The following is a 19497-nucleotide window of genomic DNA, read 5'->3' as shown; positions in this document are numbered from 1 at the left end:
TAGACACGTGTCATAATTTTATTGATTATGCTTATTAAATTTTTCCATTATGATTTTATTTGTTTCATGGAACAAAGCTGTGCCTACCACCCATTTCAATGGAGGCGTTTGAATGATATTTTTTCTTATGGATGACTTTTTTTGTTAAATTACCAGCTATCAGAAAAACTTAAGTTAAGATGGAGAGATAAATTTAATCTTAATCATTACTTTAACAATCATATGGTATAAAATAAATAAATAAATCACTTTAATGGGAAGTTTGAATGAAGGCAATCTTTTACAACCGGTGCGAATTCTAAAAAAATTGCACTTAAGCGGAGGGAATTCTTTTTGCTTAATTGGAATGTGAATTCCTTTTTAAAGAGGTGAGAATTCACATTCGGTTGGCTTGAAAATGACAAAAGCTAGGCAGATGATATAACTTGGTAGTGACTTTAAATGCAGTGCACCAGCTACCAAAGTCGTTTGCGTGTATCGAGGGATGTTAGATCACAAGTTATTACAAACAGTTCCATTATAAGATGCTGTTACCGTTTGTTCTCACTGTCGGATACTTTGAGATTTGGTACGCCTCCAATCCAAATGATCAGAGTGAAGACTTGTGATGTGCTTATCTTTCTTCTTCCAAGTCTTCTAGATATCTACCATTTTTTAATCAATATCAACAGAAAGAAGGCTCCACCAAGTCCAATCAAGGCAGCTTAATGACAAGTTCCTCTTCTACCATTTTCTTCCATCTTCAATGTACATGTGATTCTCCATGTCAGAATGAAGGTCCTTTTTCCACACCAAGGACCAGAAGCATTTTTGAATCTTCAACTTGCCAACAACTATCCATCATTTGGATACCTATTATTGACCAAATATCACCCACGAAAGAAATGGGACATCCAATTTACGAAGAAAAGGAAACAAATCAATGAAGGAAATAAATTTGGAGATGGTGTATTACGATCTACACCTTCTAATAATTCAAAAAAAAAAAAAAAAAAGGATCATTACAAACAAGCACAACCTTCACATGAGATTTACTATTTATTCTTACATTTTGCAAAACTAAGTGGTAGATGAAATGGAGTAAAGACGGATTCCAAAATTTTATGATACCATACCCAATAAGGAGAAAATAGATTGCTTAAGAAATCCATCTGTGATCTCACAAATTTTTTGTTTTTTTAATATTTCTGTAATCCATGATCAGTTACTTAAATCAAGGGTGTCTGGTGGAGCTTTCTATGCGATGCTGGATTCTTTTTGTAATAACGCCTCCCTGAAGGGTCAGATCTCATTGGAAGCAGACCCAAATGGGCTCAATAGCTCCATTTTCTTTGGTCTCTGCATTCGACGAAGGTTGGGACCATTGATTTCATTGAGACCCACTTCCATTTGGCTGAATATATATGAAGTCAATAATGTGATATATATATATATAAACAATCACATTTGTTATATATATACCAAGCCTTTTTCTGCTTCTTAAACAAATACTCACTTGTGGCACACACACAAAAATTATAAGGTACAGATCTGTTGAATTTCGGGTAGGCTACCAATTCTATCAAGTACAAACAATAATGCTCGAAGCAAATGGAAATATACATTTTATTTTGTTTTCAAACATTACATACAAATAACTTAAATTCTATTACATCTTCCGATTCACCCTTCTTGGAGTTTGTTGCCTCTTTCCAAAAGTCTTCATGAACCAATTATTCTTCCTTATAATCACAAATTTTCCAATAACAGCTCCCACTACTAAGCCACATCCATATCCCACCACAACTACTTTCCAATCAAATTCAAATGAAGAGTTTGAGCCTTGATTTTCTTCAGAGGTTGAATGTGGAAATGGGTCACATTGCTTTGATAATGGTTTTCCACACAACCCCGTATTACCATTGAATGAACTATTCTCGAATGTGTCAAATTGTCCTCCATGTGGTATACGTCCTGTAAGATGATTGTTGGAGACATTAAAAGATGAAAGAAAATTGAGCTCTGATAGTTGGGGGGGTATCATTCCGGACAACTTGTTTTGAGAAAGGTCCATTGATTCTACTTGTGTCAAGTTCCCCAAGGATGATGGAATATGACCAGTAAGAGCATTCTTGGAAAGATTGAGCAAATGAAGTCCTTTTAAACTGCCCAAGACACATGGAATTTCTCCTTCAAATCTATTGCTCGAGAAATCAATGACCCTAAAAACATCTGGGATTTTCTCATACTTCAACATTATGCCTTTGTTTGTAATTGTGATTGTGAATTGTACGGAAACAAACGAGCCTCGCCTAGAATTCACCTCCATGTATTTCAACTGATTTGCACCAACAACTTTCATCGCATTCCAGTGCAGGAAATACTCTGTGGGCAAATTTCCAAAGAAATTATTTTGAGAGAGATCAATGATATGCAACTCAGGGAATGTATTGTTGATTTCAGATCTCTTTATTGAACCTTGGAATTCATTAGAACGGAGGATGAGAACCTTCAACCGAGAAAGAGTTCCCAACCAAAAGGGAAAGGTATCATTGAACTGATTGTTACCAACATGAAGATACTCAAGCATCTGACAGTTGGCCATGGATCTTGGTAACTGACCTTGGAATTGGTTTTCACTTAAGTCAATTAACGTTAAGTTGTTCCCCATTGCCCATGTTTTTGGGATGGTGCCACGAAAGTTGTTGCTTCGTAGTTGAAGTACTGACAAAGGAGAACTGAAGTTTCCTAGACATGGATGAAGCTTTCCACTCAAGTTGTTATAGGACAAATCAAGTACTTCAAGTGAACTCAGATTGCAAACCAACCAGGAGGGAAAGGCACCATTGATTTGATTGTTACTAACAATAAGATACGCTAGCATCATACAATTAGCCATTGATCTGGGTAGCTGACCTTGTAATTGGTTTTCACTTAAATCAATCATCCATAATATGCTTTGCTTTGCCCATGTTTTTGGGATGGTGCCATGGAAGTTGTTACCTCGAAGTTGAAGTATTTGCAAAGAACTGAAGTTCCCTAAACAAGGGTGAAGCATGCCACTCAAGTTGTTATAGGACAAATCAAGGTAATAAAGTGAACTGAGATTGCAAATCAACGGTGACATTTCTCTTATCAAGTTCCTTTGAACTCGATAATACAGGATAGATGGTGGTGGAATTGGGAGTGATCCTTGCAGCCTGTTATTGTCTAGAGATAAATAAGTTAGATTAGACCACGGGAGAACAACCGGAGATTGTTCAAAGCCTACTAGAAAATTGTTAGAAAAGTGCATAGTCTTAAGAGATTCTCTACTTGCATTATACATCCATTTGGGTACTAGGCCTTCAAGATTGTTGCCTCCCAGATCAAGACTACTCAATTTGTTTTGACTGCGTAAGAACTGTGGGAACTTCCGTAAGTTGCAAGAACCCAATCCTAGAGTTTCAAACTGTGGAAGAGTATCATTTGAATTGGGCTTGGTCAGCAATGTCAAATTGTTGGATGATAGCCTAAGCACAATTAAACTTTTGATATTAAGAAACATGTCAAACTCCAACGTCCCACTCAATTTATTGTATGAAAGGTCTAGAAAAGTTAGTTGAGTGAGGTTAGCAAAGAAGGAAGAAGGGATGTGGCCTGTAAGATTGTTTCCTGACAGATCTAAGTAAGTGAGTTGGGTGAGATTACTCAATGAAGGTGGGATAGATCTAATTGAAGCAAAAAAACTTGTTTGTCTGATACTTAGCACCTTAAGGGGATTGCCTAGGTGAAATTCTGGCAAATGACCAGTGAGATTCAGATTCCCTCCTATCTTAAGATCACGTAGGTTTGGTAGCTGAAAAATTCTTGTTGGGAATTCCCCATGCAATTCACAATTTTCTAGATCTAGAGTTGCCAAAGAGGATAAATTTGCCAAACTTTCAGGAATAGAGGACGAGAAATTGATGTTAGGGAGTAAAAGCTCTTCTAAGGTAGTGAAGTTTTGAACTAGACTTCTCAAGTCACTTAGAATATATAAATCATTACGAGACAGATCGAGGGAAGACAATTTGTTGAGATGTGAAAGCTTTGAGGGGATTTGTCCAGAAAACAGAGAGTAGGAGAGGTTCAGATAGGTTAACCTCAAAAGATTGCCAATTCCAAATGGGATTTGAGAGTCGTTGAAGTCATTATCAGCAAGATTAAGCCTTTGAAGTTGAAGAAGGCGGAAGAGGCTATTGCTGGAATTAATAGAACCATAGAGAAAGCTGCTATTGAGGTCAAGGCCAATCACATGACCTGTGTCCTCATTGCAATCAACCCCGTCCCATGAGCAGCAATCGCTATTCCCTCCTTCTAGACTCCATGATGCAACCTTAGGATATGCAGAAGGATAAAAAGAAGCAGACTTGTCTAGGATAAAGCTATCCTTGAATTGCAACAAGGCAGATCGCTCATCATCATGACAAAGTGGCTTCAGAGAAGACAAAGAGGCAGTGAGTAAAACAAGGAACAATATTGAGAGAAGAAAAAGGAAGCGCACGAACATGAAGTGATACAAATAGCTATCCATGATGTTTTAGTATGTTTTTGGCTGTTTAATTTGATGAGGCCAGCTGAACTACAAGTGAAGGGCTTTTATAGGGTAGGAAGGATATACGTATGCTTTACATAAGTTTGGAGACTCCAAATGCATGGGATTTGAAAAAAGGGTGACTCAAATGCATCCATTATTGAGTACTGCAATATGATTTCACATGATCACTAGCTGTACATTGTGGTGGTTTCACTTTCACTCTTTAATTTACCAAGTCTTCTTTTCCCCTTAATTGCTTTTAATTGCTTTTCTATGTCTTCCACTTGGTACTTAGTTAGGTGGCCACAGTGTATTGTGGGTTAGAGGATGATGAAAAGAGAAACTTGTTAACCACATATAATTGTGTGGTACGTAGAATTAAATATTGGTTGGAAAATTGGAATAATTATTCACAATAAAATTACAGTGAATGTCCAAGAACCAAAAATTCGTTTTGAGACTATAGTGAACGAATACCATTGTCGGTGGAAACGCGGAATTTGAAGCAATAAAGTAATAGTTAATGTCTAATTTGCGTACAACTTTTTTGAGTGTGGAGTAGAAAAAGTTGTCCTAAGCGAAAGAACTTTGTTCCTTCCAATGAAAATACTTTACCCCGAAACAAACTCGATAAGACCACAAGTGATTTTGTTCGTGAATCCAAAAGTCTGCTAACTTGGATAAAATATTGTCTGAGGGCCAAGTCAAGTCAAGCACGTTTCACATTATCTTGTAAATAAATGAATATATGGTAATTATACCTTAAAGTATGCTTTTTTAAATCCCACTTTAATTTCAATTACACTAAGCCAACCATCTTTAAATTCATCCATTGAACCAATTTTCTCCAATAAACTTATCAATTAATCCATATGCATGCTTCTGTTGCCTTAGTTTCCTGGCCATGTGGCCGTAGAGATCAAAGACAAACCAATGAGTAAAAGAAGAGCACGGTCCACAGCCGATTGAGCTACCCCTCGTCAATTAAAGCAATTTTTATAAAGGTATTTTATCACTTTAACACTTCAATTAAAGCACTTTTTATAATGTCTTAAATTTTTCACATTTGCTCGATGCTTTCGTAAAAGGAGTAATGTTAATATCTCCGCCCATTTATAACATATATTTTATTGTTGACATAATGTGTTATAAGTAATTTAATTTTTTGGTTTTTTAGTGTTTGGCATAAAAAAAAACTACTTCAAATACGTTACATTAACTGTTTTAACTGAGTGTGAACAATAGCAATATCAAAAAATAAAAGGTGTTTCACTTGCTCTTTATGGGCCTAGTCCAGACTATTACAAAATCAGCTAGTGGAAAAAAGATAAAAAAAAAAAAAAAAAAGGAATTGCAATAGTACTTTTTTAGTTTGAAAGGAAATATTGTCATTTAAGTGTAAGTTGAGAGAATGAACATAGTTTTCTTATACTCAAAATTGATAACTATTCAATGATGATCAGATTTAGTACGCCTCCAATCCAAATGAAGTGTTGGAGGGATGAGGGAGATAAGTCAAGGTGTCACTCTCTCCTTCCAAGTCCTGTGAAGACTTCTCGATCATGATGTGTTTATCTTTCTTCTTCCAAGTCTTCCCTTGGGTAAACTACGCGGATTAGATATTGATCCGTCCTGAATTATTGGTTGTTAGACAACATGTACTTATATATAGATGATGATTTCTTCATAAAATGATTGGTGGCGGGCGGGTATCCTCAAAAGCAAATATCTATAAAGATTGATTTTTGGTTGGTTGTGGGTGGACTCCTTGCAAAGACTGCCAACTGGATCTTCAACCTCCCAATTAAATACGATTAGTCGGATTTGCCGTAGGCGACCCGCCTGCATGGTTTAGTCTTGATAAGTTCCTCCTCTACCATTTTCTTCCATCTTCAACGTAGATGTTATTATCCATTTCAGCATCAAGGTCCTTTTTCCACATGAATGCCAATAAGCATGTTTGAATCTTCCACTTGCCAATTACAACTATCCATCATTTGGATACCTATTATTGACCAAATATCACCCATAAAAGAAATGGGATATCCAATTTACGAAGAAAAGGAAATAAATCAATGAATGGAACTGTTTCCTTCTCTCCTTGCCACTACTACACAAACTGCAAGTGAAGATCTTTTATAGCCTTGTAAGGATATAAGCATTGCAGAAGTTTGTAGACCCAAGAATTCTCCTCGCTCAGCCAATATCTGAATGATGATCACTAGAATTTCAACGTGTGTGATTCATATGCTTCCTAAGGATTCTTAGAATATATGAAAAATATATAATATTTTTCGCATATTCTATAATTATGTTGATATTGAAATATTCTCTATTTATGGTTGAATTGTAATAAAATATTGGGATTATAATTAAATCAATGGGATTTGATTATTATAATTGTATTTATACAGTACCTTATAAATAATAACCATTGTATTGTAGAAAAAATTAAGTTAATGAGCACAATGTAGCTCTTAGGAGCATTTGGAGGGGTGGACATAGGTGTCTAACATCAAACCACTCATAAATTCTTATGCTATTTTTTAACGCACAACAAATTTTAAGCTATTAGAAATGTTGGGTGTATACATATATAGGTGTATACTGTAGTACAGTGTGGGCGGTAGGGACTCTCTTCATTCAACACACGCGTGGCGTGGGCTGTTCGGCGCTTTATTTACGTCCTAGCCTTGATGGCACACTTGACACTTGATACGATGCATTGGAGTATCTGATCATAACTATTCATTTTAAAATGGTCAAGATCATTCAATCTAGTGGTTTGATCTAGACTATAGGATGCTTTTTAGGTCGATCCAGTGATTGGCTTTACTGGATCGTAATTAAAGTTAATCGTAAGATCAAATCAACTTTGATCTAACGATTGAGATTAAATAATTAAGATCTAATGGTTATTATTAGATAATTAATTATTTAATCTAATGGTCAGAATTAAGTGTTTGTTGGATTAGCAATTTGATAACAGTTTATGAATGTTAAATTCGCAGTTTAATTTTGAAATTATCTCTGCAGTTTTAGTAGATAATTATCTCTTATTATTCTATGCTCTTTAGAACTCTTCTTTGTACTTATAAATTATCAGAGTCTTTGTTTCTTGATAGAATAGAAAATATGATATGAGGGTGTTTGGGTTTAATTTCGTTTGTGCAAGATGCAATTAAACAACAAAAGTTTTCTGGGGCTCCATTGTATCCTGAAAAAATATTTGTTGTTATCTATTTGCATACCATTTTTGGTGGGGGCAAATAATTTCTTAAGGAAAGTGATGTTGTAACATACCTTATGAGTAATTTCGATTTTATGTCTTTTAACTAAAAATTTCCATACCAAACACCTAAAGAAAAAAATCATTTTAAAAATAGTTGTACATCCAAAAAAATAGAGCTTAAATGCTCTTTCTGTTGATATTACGTGCTAGCTTTGAGGGGATCAAAGATGCTTTACAAATCAGACGGTGATATCCATCAAATTTATGAACAACATGTTACTGGATGGCCAGCTATTGGTTTCACAGAACAAAGTTGTGCCTACCACCCACTTCAATGGCGTTTGAATGATTTTTTCTTATCTTTTAAAAAAAAAAAAAAAAAAAAAAAAAAAAAAAATCATAATAATTGTAGATCTCTGAAGATATAAAATAAATAAATCACTTCAATGGGAAGTTCGAGTCAAGGTAATCTTTTAAAATTGCTGGGAATTCTAAAATATTTGCACTTAAGCCGAGGGAAACCTTTTTGCTTCGAATGTGAATTCATTTCTAAAGAGGTGAGAATCAACATTCCTTTGGTTTGAAAATGACAAAAAAGCTAGGCAGGTGCTTTACCTTGCTAGTGACTTTAAGTGCAATACACCATTGGGGGAGATAAACGGTTCAGGATTTTTTACTCATAGTATATTAATATACATAGTTGAGCACCACTTTAGCCAAAAAGCCTAAACTAATAGGCTATGGTCCACTTAGGTATATTAACTACTTTTTCTTTTCTTTTTTTTTAATATTTTCTTAATGTGAGACTCAACACTCACATCATGCACCAGCCACGAGAATCGTTTGCGCGTGTCAAGGATTGTTAGATCATAAGTAATTACAAGCAGTCCAATTATAAGATGCTGTTATCATTTGTCCTCACCACCCAATACTTTGAGATTTGTTACGCATCATGATCAGATATGGTGCCTCTATTCCAAATGAAGTGTTGGAGGTATGAAGGAGATGCGCACACTCAAATACAAGTGGTGGTAGTTGAAGTGAAGGTGTCACTCTCTCCACTCTCAGATATGGTCCTATGTAGACTTGTGATCGATGTGCTTAGCATTCTTCTTTCAACTCTTTCTCTTGGGTACACTATGTACAGCTGGGGATTACATTAAATGATAATGTCTTCAGAAAACGATTGGCGGCTTTTCTCCAAAGCATGTCGATCTTGACTATTCACGAACACATTAAAAGCCAAGGAATAGCAATCAGGGTAGCCAGCAAGGAAGGCTCAACCAATCAAGTCCAATTATGGCAGCATCACGAAGGTCCTTTTTCCACATGAATGCCCCGAAGCATTTTTGAGTCTTCTTGCCAACAACAATCCATCATTTCCACACTTGACCCATTCACTAATTAATCCATCCACCAAATTTTCTTTCGGAATAATGTTATTCTTTTCACTTATTTCACATGAACTTCCACCATCATGACATGTTTCAAGTAATTTTACTTTCTTTTTCTAAAAACTAATTTATACACTACTGAAATTAAGCAAAATAGGGATTTTTGCAAGGTGACATTTTTTATACATAACAGAAATCATAGGTCACATCTATAGTTGTTGTGGCCCCACTCACTGATAAGCGTAAGACCTCTTGCCACCTAAGACTTTTATGGGTCAAAAATGATCTTTTTATTGCACTATAGCATATCCCAAGTCATAAACCAATTCCACCAATACGAATGTTCCCGAACTTGACCAAATCCACCAATATAATTTTTTCTTTTAAAAAGCCAGAGTATTGTGTTTTGTTTTCTTCTCAAGTCTTCAAGTCGTTTGCGTGTGCAGGGATCAGAGATGGTACCTCCAATCCAAATGAACAGTTTGGGGGATGAGACAGACATGATTCGTGTATCGGGTGTTTCACAAGCAAATATGACCCCTCGTTGTTGAAGTCAAGCTACCACTTTCTCCCGTTTGCGCTTGTCATTTGGTTAACTTTGTTTTTCCAAGTCTTCTCTTCGTAACCGACACGAATAGAATGATCAATGAGTCATATATATATATCAAATTAGACACGTGTCACAATTTTATTGATTACGCTTATTAAATTTTCCCATTAGGAATTTATTTGTTTCACGGAACAAAGTTGTGCCTACCACACATTTTAATGGGGGCGTTTGAATGATATTTTTTCTTATGGATGATTTTTTTTTTTTAAAAAAAAAAAAAGGAAATAATTGCAGATCACTATTAAATTACTAATTATCCCAAAAGCTTAAGCTGATAGGAATAGGTTAATTTAATCACTTAATCTTTCTCTTTTAATAGGTGAGACCCAACAGGCCAACACATGGAGTATTTAAATTGAATGGAGGGAGATTTGACAGATTCAAAGTTCGATGAAAAAGTAAAAGAAGAGCAAATGGATGAAAAAGTAGTTGGAAATGGTAAGCTGGTTAGAGTCTTGTGCAGTTAAATTGAATGGTTGGGGAGATGAGAGACAAATCATTTATGAGGCGTTTCTTTCACACTCAAATACAACTCACGGTCGTTGGTCAAACTAGCTATCACTCTCTCCTCTCTGCCAATTAATTAAAGGATAAAAATTTCCTCTCTTCTCTCCTAATCAATTGAAGAATACAAATTTTTCTCAATCGGTTTGTAGGAAATTTTTTTCAACTCACTCTAATAAATGTCAAATATCTTCTAATATGTTTAAGTTTTTCAAAAATCAATGTTTGAGTCCTTAGGTTGTATAGAAATTTCTTCAAAACCAATTTGTAGAAAATTTGTGTCCCTTGAGTTAGTAGAAAGGTAATAAATAATTGTTAAGAATGTTAAAAAAAAAATGTATCTCTCATATGTTAGAGGAAACTTAACATTTATTAGAATGGATTCGAGGAAATTTCCACGAAACTTCTGTCCTTAATTAAATTCCATTGGCCGTATGAAGACTTTAACTAGCTTACGATTTCCAACTTCTTTTTCATGTGGTGGCCCAAAAAGTTCAACGCAAAATAAAGACAAGTATTACGATTACTTTTAGAGAAATGTTAAGCATTTTTAAGTGTTTATTTCTTAATATTTTGTCTATATATGTAATATATTCACATTTACCTTTTTAAAAAAAATAATAATAATAAAAATAAAAAGCAAAAGAACAAAAAACAAATACTAAAAAATAGACAATTAAAAAAATTGAATAACATTTCAATTTTATAGGCTGTCAAATAAAGTAGTCTTGTGCACTTAATATGAAAGCAGCTAGAGCACGTGCTTAATTGACTTGAAGTCAATATTGTGTTAATTCTCAAGTCTTCACTTGATGACCACAAGTAATACAACATATTTCTTCTTCCAAGTCTTCTCTTCGTACTCTTTTCCAAGTCTTCTCTACGTAAACTACACGGATTAAATAACTCGTATGCTACTTCGAAGAAGAAGAAAAAGATTCCTATATGGTGATCAATAATGTCAGGGGCAGAATTTCAAACATCTCAAGCACCCACAACCACCCAAACCTTATCTCAAGAAATGAACATGACTCGGACTTCTATCCGAATATTCACATCAACCGGCAACCCATAACGTACGTGATATCTACTTCGGAATTATTTTATTTATTTTTTCTATTCGGAGTAATTTTAATTTTGTAATCTTATAATTACTATCAAGAAATAAAGATAAAGCTGATCTAAAAAATTAAAAAAAAAAATAAAGATTAAGAAAAAAAAAATTCTTATTGCAAGTACAATAACATTTTTTTTTTAACGTCCCTTCCAGGCTTCGGTCTATTCAATATATAATTGATCACCTATTCAGAGGAAAATATGAAAAACTTGTTTTTTTTTTTTTTTTTTTTTTTTGGCAAAATATGACAAACTTGTTAATCCTATTGTATCATTTCTTAGCTAACTAATAAACGGTCTCACGGAATCATCTTGATTAGTAAATGGATATAGTTCTTATATTGTGGGTCCAAATTAATTTGAATCCTTCAACTTAAATACTTTAGATTATGGTCTTCCAAAATTAAAAACCTTTATAAGTGATATCAGAATTATTAAAACAAAGAGTTTCGTCGTTGGTGCTTCATAGGTTGAGTTGACAATTTTTTTCCTACCACTTCTTGTGTATAATCGTTAAGAATAATAAATCTTCCTACAGTAGTGTCGATGCAACAACTAAGACAACCTTTACAACTTGTTGAAAGTTTTCCTTTACATACTTTGTTGATTCATACATGAATGGTTTTTAATTTGCAAGACACAAACTAGGACAAAGCCAACAAACGAAGAAAGCTGTTTAAAATAAGGAAAAAAAAAACAGACACATGCAAACTCACACACACAAATAGTAAGATATTACATTGAATTTTTTATAGGCTTACAATTCCATCAAGCACCATACAATTATAATGCTAGAAAGATAAAAATTAATACTTTTCCTAAAACATTTTATTTAACTAAATTTAAATTTGAGGCTTTCCTAAATTTATTTAACTAAATTAATACTTTTCCTAAAACATTTTATTTTTATTATTTTATATTTTTGTTCTTTTGCTTTTTATTTTTATTATTTTTTATTTCTTAATATTTTGTCTATATATGTAACATATTCTCATTTACCTTTTAAAAAAAATAATAAAAAGAACAAAAAAAATATACTAAAAAAATAGACAATTACAAAAACTGAATAACATTTCAATTTTTTATAGCCATTACATAAAGTCTTGTGCACTTAATATGAAAGCAGATAGAGCACGTGCTTGACTTGAAGTCAATATTGTGTTAATTCTCAAGTCTTCACTTGATGACCACAAGTAATACAACATCTTTCTTCTTCCAAGTCTCTTCGTATTATTTTTTCAAGTCTTCTCTTCGTAAATTACACGGATTAAATGACTTCTATGCTGCTTAGTAGAAAAAAAAAAAAGACTATTCCTCTATGGTGATCAATAATGTCAGGAACAGAAATTTCAAACATCTAATGGGTTGTGGTGAATATTCGTTTTCTTTTTTCAAGTCTTCTCTTCGTAAATTACACGGATTAAATGACTCCTATGCTGCTTAGTAGAAAAGAAAAAGACTATTCCTCTATGGTGATCAATAATGTCAGGGACAAAAATTTCAAACATCGAATATTCGTATTCTTTTTCCAAGTCTTCTGTTCGTAAATTACACGGATTAGATGACTTCTATGCTACTTAGTAGAAAAGAAAAAGACTACTCCTCTATGGTGATCAATAATGTAAGGGACAGAAATTTCATCTACGAAACCTACAACCACCCAAACCATATCTCAAGAAGTGAAGATGACTTGGAGTTCTATCCGAATATTCATCACAACCCATTACGCGATATATCAAGAAATAAAGATAAAGAAAATATGAATCCTATTGTATCATTTCTTGGCTAATTAATAAACGGTCTCATGGAATCGTCTTGATTAGTAGATGGATATAGTTCTAAAAATATTTTTTTTGGTTGAACAAAACTTAATTATATTATTACTAATTGGGGTCTTATCCACTAATTGGCATAAATGATTAGGGGGCCTTAGGCAAGTCTAGCCATGTGTATATGTGTACACAGTCACATTCAAGTCACGTTTAGTAGACATAAATAGGTCCAGGCATGGAATATCTATTTTCTTGTTTGGTTAGTTTAGTATTCTTAAGAATGGTTACTCCTCATTTTGATTAATAGAAAAAATATTCCCCAGAAAACGATTCGTTTTGTTATTTTTTTTGGAAAAAAAATAATAATAAAAAATATCATCTTTATGGGTGGTCAATCCCCCGAGGGGCGGTCGGCCACCCCAATGGAAAGCACTAGGAATGGTGCAACCACTCCGATGACTTAAGGGTGGTCATGCCACCTTCAAAGTCACTTGGTATCCAAAATGATTTGGCATGGTGCCCATAACATTTGATGCATGAAAATAGTTTTTTTTTTTTTTTTTTTTTTTTTTTGAGACCATACCACATCAACTCATCAGAACAATTTATACTATACTTGCTCTCATAATGTTCCTGTAATGGCGGGTAACTGGGATTAGAATAATCATCAATCCTACACTTAAGTGTCGCTTTGCCGATGACACAGTTACAAACTTACAATACTACTTCCTTACAAACAATTACAGTATTATTACATTTGGATGCAGTTTCCGGCCCCAAATTCTCTGGAATTTATCTTCTTTTTATGCCCATCCGATCATCAAAAAGACTCAGTGAAAAATTTGTGTGAAAGTAAGATCATGTCTTCATCACCTTACTAGCTGCTTTAATTTTGGCGATGAAATGGATGCCAGGAAATATCATATTCATAGGAATTGAAAACAAAGAGCACTAGCCTTTCTACTTAAGCATGGTTTTTCTTTACGTTTTCAATTATCTGGCAAAATGAGGGGTTGAGATTATTTGTTGGAAACCAAAGCAACGCTATAACTAGTAGATCAAGAGTGTGTATGGTGTACTCGTTAACATAGAGCGCTCTTTGGGCTCCCCAGTCCATGAACGGCCGACGGGAAGGCCCATGGGCCTTTGGTTTGTTTTTCCTTTTTCCGAAAAAAGTAGATTATATATATTGAAACTTATCAACAAATTCGAGCCTGTTTGGGATCATATTAGCAGAGCGGAGAGAGAGTGACACCTTCCCTTCAACCACGACCACTTGTATTTGAGTGGCTGGTTTGAGTGGCTGGTGAAAGAAACCAAAAATAAATAGAAGTAGTCTTGATGAGGAAGGCTCCGTTGACTTTCGACGAAATCCTCCTTTACTTTAGTGGGCTAAAGGAGGATTAAAGAGATTAGGCCACATTATTCAATCTCTGCAGAGTGTGGAGAGAAATCATTTGTTAAGAATGCTTAGAATGGGCAGAAAGAGAGAGAAAAAGAGAGAGAAAGAGAGAGCATTCCAGAAGAATGGAGGCATCCTACTTGAGAAGCTGGTTGCCACTTGTAATGGCAAGCCTCCTATCCCCATCCGTAACTTCTCCGAGAAAGACCTTATCTCTGCCACCAATAACTATGATCCTCGCCTTGCTTTACATGATGATGGGTGCTGGAAATGGTATAAGGGTTCTCTTGAAGGCCGAACTATTTCCATTAAGAAGGACAAAGGCAGCCTATATTTGGATGAGGTCTTCACTGATATAGCTATTTCTGCAAAGATGAGCGCTCACAAGAATGTTCTACGGCTCGTGGGATGCTGCCTCGACACTCAAGTTCCTATTTTGGTGTATGAATCTACTGGGGAAACAACCCTTCACAGTCGAATTCTTGGCTCCAATTCTGATACATCTCCACATCAGAGAATGGCGTGGCAGAGTAAATTAAAGGTTGCAAGGGAGATTTCTCATGCAATTGCTTATCTCCACACTGCCTTCTCTAGACCCATCGTTCATAGGGATATAAATCTTAAAAATATTTTATTTACCGAACATGATGTCCCCAAACTGTCTGATTTTTCATATGCCATCACAATTCCCGAGGGTGAAACTCACGCAAATGATTCGACATTGTGCGGGAGTCTTGGATTCATGTGCCCTAACTATAGTGAAACAGCCCGAGTAACAGAGAAAAGTGATGTTTATAGCTTTGGTGTACTTCTATTAGTGTTTTTAACTGAACTACTGGCCCATGACGAACGTCGAGGAACAGAAGATTCGGACATAGTAAAATATGTGAGAAAGTGTAGAATAAATGAGATTGTTGATCCTGCGATCATCGCAAGGGAAGGAGCAGCTGTGCTGGAGCTTACCTTTGCATGCACGAAAGACGATCCAGATGATCGCCCCACAATGGTCGATATTACGAAAGAACTAAGGCGAATTGAGAGGATTCTCCAGCCATGATTATTAATATTTCCTCACTTGCTGCATCCAAGTGCCTTTGTAAGCGTCAATTTTATCAAATAAGGGAGAATGTATGGCTCCCCCTAGTCCTTCCCTCTGGTTATTTTCCCTGCTAGTCCATCAAATTTCGTATGTAAACATCAGTTATCAAATAATTAAATATCATTTTTATGGCTCTCCAATTTTCGGTTAATAATGTGTAATTCTATCTTCCTTTGTGAAGATGGTACTTAATTAAAGATAGCAATTGGGACATGAATTGTAGAAGCCCTTACAATACTGGAGCTCGCAGATGATTTGTATGCAATACCTTTTGATTCTGTTGAAAGTTAGAGAACTCACACACATCATCAAGCATTCAGGGAGAGGGTTCTACAAAAGAAAAACTTCAAGAGGACTTTGATTTTTTTATTCAGCTTGGGCTGATAAGTCAATTGAAGGAGCTAACAAGCCCAAGCCCAAGCCCAAGCCCAAATAGGCCCTGTAATGATAACCACGTGGCTGCCAAGGGATAGAGGAACTCGCACAATATCATATCACCTCTTAACCAAACTCCAGATCTAATATTTCATAATCATGTTGGAATCAATGAGAATGCGTCATACTCTGCCTCGCACAGTATCAGGTGACATTTAGGTGGTGTTTGCCAAACACTATGGGTGTGTTTGGCAAAAGAGTGGGCCAGACCGGACTCAAAGACTCAAAAAATTCTTCTCAAAATTCTTATTTTTTACATCACATCAATCACTTTTTAATACTATTCAAATAAAAAAATCACTACAAAACAAAAATTTTCACTTTTTTATACAAAACATTCTTACTTTTTTTTCTTACATCAATCAAATCTGCTACAGTTCCAGTCCACTTCCTTTTTAAAGCCCTTAGCTAAACACACTAGGCGATACTGTTCACAATTTTTTGCTAAAAAAATAATAATGATTGGTACAGAAAAGTGTAAAAGTAATATTAAAAAGTGAAAAAAAAAAATTTATTTTTGTAGTGAATTTTTTAATTGAATAATAGTAAAAAATAAATTATGTGATATAAAAAGTGAGAATGTTTTTATGTCGATATTTTTGAAAAAATAAAGTGAATAATATTTAGAGATGAGTGATATTTAACAAACATGGCCTTAATGCCTCCTAAATTTTGCGTGCACGTTATTAGAAGGACTATCAGGGAGATGCCTTTTTAGAGTCGGTATCCAAACATTACGGGCAATTCACGTACAACCCAATTGGAAGACGACACCTATCAAGGTCATGCTGAGAAAAAGGTCTTGGCCAACTAAAGAAGAAAAAGGCTCCAAGCACAAGGAATTAATTCACTCATTCCTTTTACAATAGATTAGCCATTCTTTCTAATTTCGAAAGTTTTCTAATTTTGAAAGTTCTCAGCCTATTTCATAGGTCCACTCAACTGACTTAGACATCGAAAGTATTTTTCACCGACACACCCGACAAGCCTTCGTGTTGACTCTTCTTATCGTAGGTATCACAAGTGTTCTTTGACTTGGATTCGGCATGGCAGATTTCAACATCATCAAGCATCAACAGCAAACATAGGCTATATATGAATGGAGAATATCTGCAATTCGGTTGTGGAGTTTTCTGCCCTCCAATGGAAGAATGCCATGTCAATTAAAAGCATAAAAGTGCACAAAATTTGCCTACAATAAAAACACCATATTCCAGCCTAGAGATCATTGGCACCGTCAAAATCCTAGTGCCGAAGATCGCCTTCGGCGAGCACATCACCGGCTGGTTTGATATCATCGAAACCACCGGCAAGCCGCTGAAGCCGGGATCAGCGCTACAGATCGAGATGCAGACCACGCAGACCGTGTGTCACGGCTACCCAGGCGTGGGTCACGGCAAGTCCCATGCCTGGGTCTGCCGTGACTTAGGCGTGGATCACGGCCTGACCCACGCCTGGGTCGGGCTCCCCTTCGGCGTGGGTCTGGCTCCCCTCAGCCGCATCCCCTTCGGCAGCGTGGGTCTCTCTTCGGCTACCCACTGCAAAAAAACCATTTCCAAATCTCTCCGAAAAAACCAAAACCAGAGAGAAGAATGTACATTAGGTTTAAGTTGATGGTTCATTGTTTGTTACAGGAAGGCTTTTCTGTACAGTTGGTGTGCACCCAACTCGAACACGATGCAAGCTTTCAGAGAACTATAACAAAATTGAAGCGATTTTCATTGGGTTTAAGTTGAATAGTTTGATATTTAAGAGCTGAATAATTCAACTTTGTTGAATCCTGGATGGGTGTGATTCCCGATCGGGGCTGGTTTTGATTGTTCCAGAGAGAATTCTGGTGGGTTTTTGTTTCTGTGAAAAGGGTTAGGGAGAGTTTTGGAACCTCTTGCTGGGGTGGCTGGTGCACCACCCCTTGGCCATGGGGTGGCCAGCGCCAACCCCAGATGTTGGCCTGCACGGCCACCCCATGGCTACTGGGATGGCCGGCCAGTAGCCTTGGGGTGGTTGGTCCTCTTTAGGGCGTTTCAATTTTATTTTATTTTTTAAACACATTAATTAATATTTTAAATCAATAATCAGGTGTAGTTGTGTTTATTTTGCAAACTTAAGTGTAGTAAGATTAGGTTAGGTGACAGAATTTTAATGGAAGGCAGAAAACATGAGTTTTCTGCGTTGACCGTATAGCAGCACCTCTCATATGAATGTTGTTGATAAAGATAAGATGCAGACGCAAGCAGAGAGGATTATACAGACGCAACCATTGCTTGACTAAAATTTAACACATACAAATAATTTTATATGCAATTTGTTGGTGTAAAACGTGGCAATTTCGAAACTTGGGGAATTAATCCTCACCCAAAATAGGCTGTCAGCATACTTTTATGTGCTTGGATTTGTGATTGACAAAACGATAAACATGTTTTATTCCCTGATATCAAAAGTAGGCACATGTTTGGGTTCAAACAGTGGTAACACGTTGTCGTTTGCAGTAAAGAAGGCCTCCAACAAATGCACAGTAAATTTGAAGGTAGGCTTTGCACATTTTACTATGTGTTCTAGTCATTTCTTGTATACTGTTTTTTGACCAACCCCCGTGGTTAATAAAAGAAAAAGAAAGGAGAGCAATAAGGCTCCATTTGTTCATGTGTTTTAGAGCTTTTTTCTTTTTTTGGAAAAAAGTGATAAATATGTAAAAAAAAATTGAGTATTTTATGTTTTAGGCCTTTGTTAATATTTTTGTTTTGAAACACAAAACATCTGAGAAGAACAAACAAAGCTTTTGTCCTTTCTTTTGTCTTTTTTTTTTTTTTTAAGAAAAAAAACACATATGAGATGGCCGCTTGAGACAAAAGAAGAGAGTACTTATGAGTTTTGAAGCGAGATCCAAGTATTTCAAAGTAAGGTGAGATATTGCAAACAAATCAAAATGGAGAAATTTGGTTAGCTTTTCGGGTCATTGTGATTCGATTATACTGAAATTTTGATATGTTGTTTCTAACTATGAGAGCTTTATATTGATGGGTGTCGATCATTGGAATTCCTCTCCTATGGCTTGGTTGACAAGACCTACATCGTGATATCTTTCTTTGTTATTTTTATTGAAATTCACCTTGGAGTGATGAATTTATATTGTAATCTAAACATGCATGGGTTCTTAATGTATTGGCCGCCTCTAGAAATTATTCTAGAGAAGAGGAAAGTAAACTCATTGTTGGTGATATTAGAAAATTTAATTGGTTTAAGTTTCGTAGTTTTCTCTTCTCATCGGTAGGCTTTCCACATAAAAAATTTTATGCTTTGCTTGTGGTTGGTTTGATTTATTTTTCTGTAAATGTTTGTGAGTTTCTTTTTCGCTACTCAAGATTGTTATGATTTGCACAAAAAAGGGCACAAATA

The 19497-nt window shown here is 35.4% G+C and overlaps 1 protein-coding gene and 1 pseudogene across 1 annotated transcript; one reads left to right on the top strand and one right to left on the bottom strand.

Moving 5' to 3' along the window:
- Nucleotides 1-1554: 1554 nt before the first annotated feature.
- Nucleotides 1555-4534, bottom strand: LOC132180619 (receptor-like protein Cf-9 homolog). Its single transcript, XM_059593508.2, has one exon. It carries the CDS (start codon nucleotides 4532-4534, stop codon nucleotides 1649-1651), a length of 2886 nt encoding a protein of 961 aa, XP_059449491.2. The 3' UTR covers nucleotides 1555-1648.
- Nucleotides 4535-14548: 10014 nt separating this feature from the next.
- LOC132182946 (serine/threonine-protein kinase ZRK1 pseudogene) lies at nucleotides 14549-15754 on the top strand (annotated as a pseudogene).
- The last annotated feature ends 3743 nt before the right edge of the window (nucleotides 15755-19497 follow it).

Source organism: Corylus avellana, chromosome 5, assembly GCF_965113065.1.
Source record: "Corylus avellana chromosome 5, dhCorAvel1.hap1.2, whole genome shotgun sequence".
Taxonomy (NCBI): Eukaryota; Viridiplantae; Streptophyta; class Magnoliopsida; order Fagales; family Betulaceae; genus Corylus; species Corylus avellana.
This window is presented reverse-complemented; position numbering and strand designations above follow the sequence as displayed.

Coding starts and splice junctions, on each gene's coding strand:
- LOC132180619 (XM_059593508.2), bottom strand. CDS start 4,534: ATGGATAGCTATTTGTATCACTTCATGTTCGTGCGCTTCCTTTTTCTT.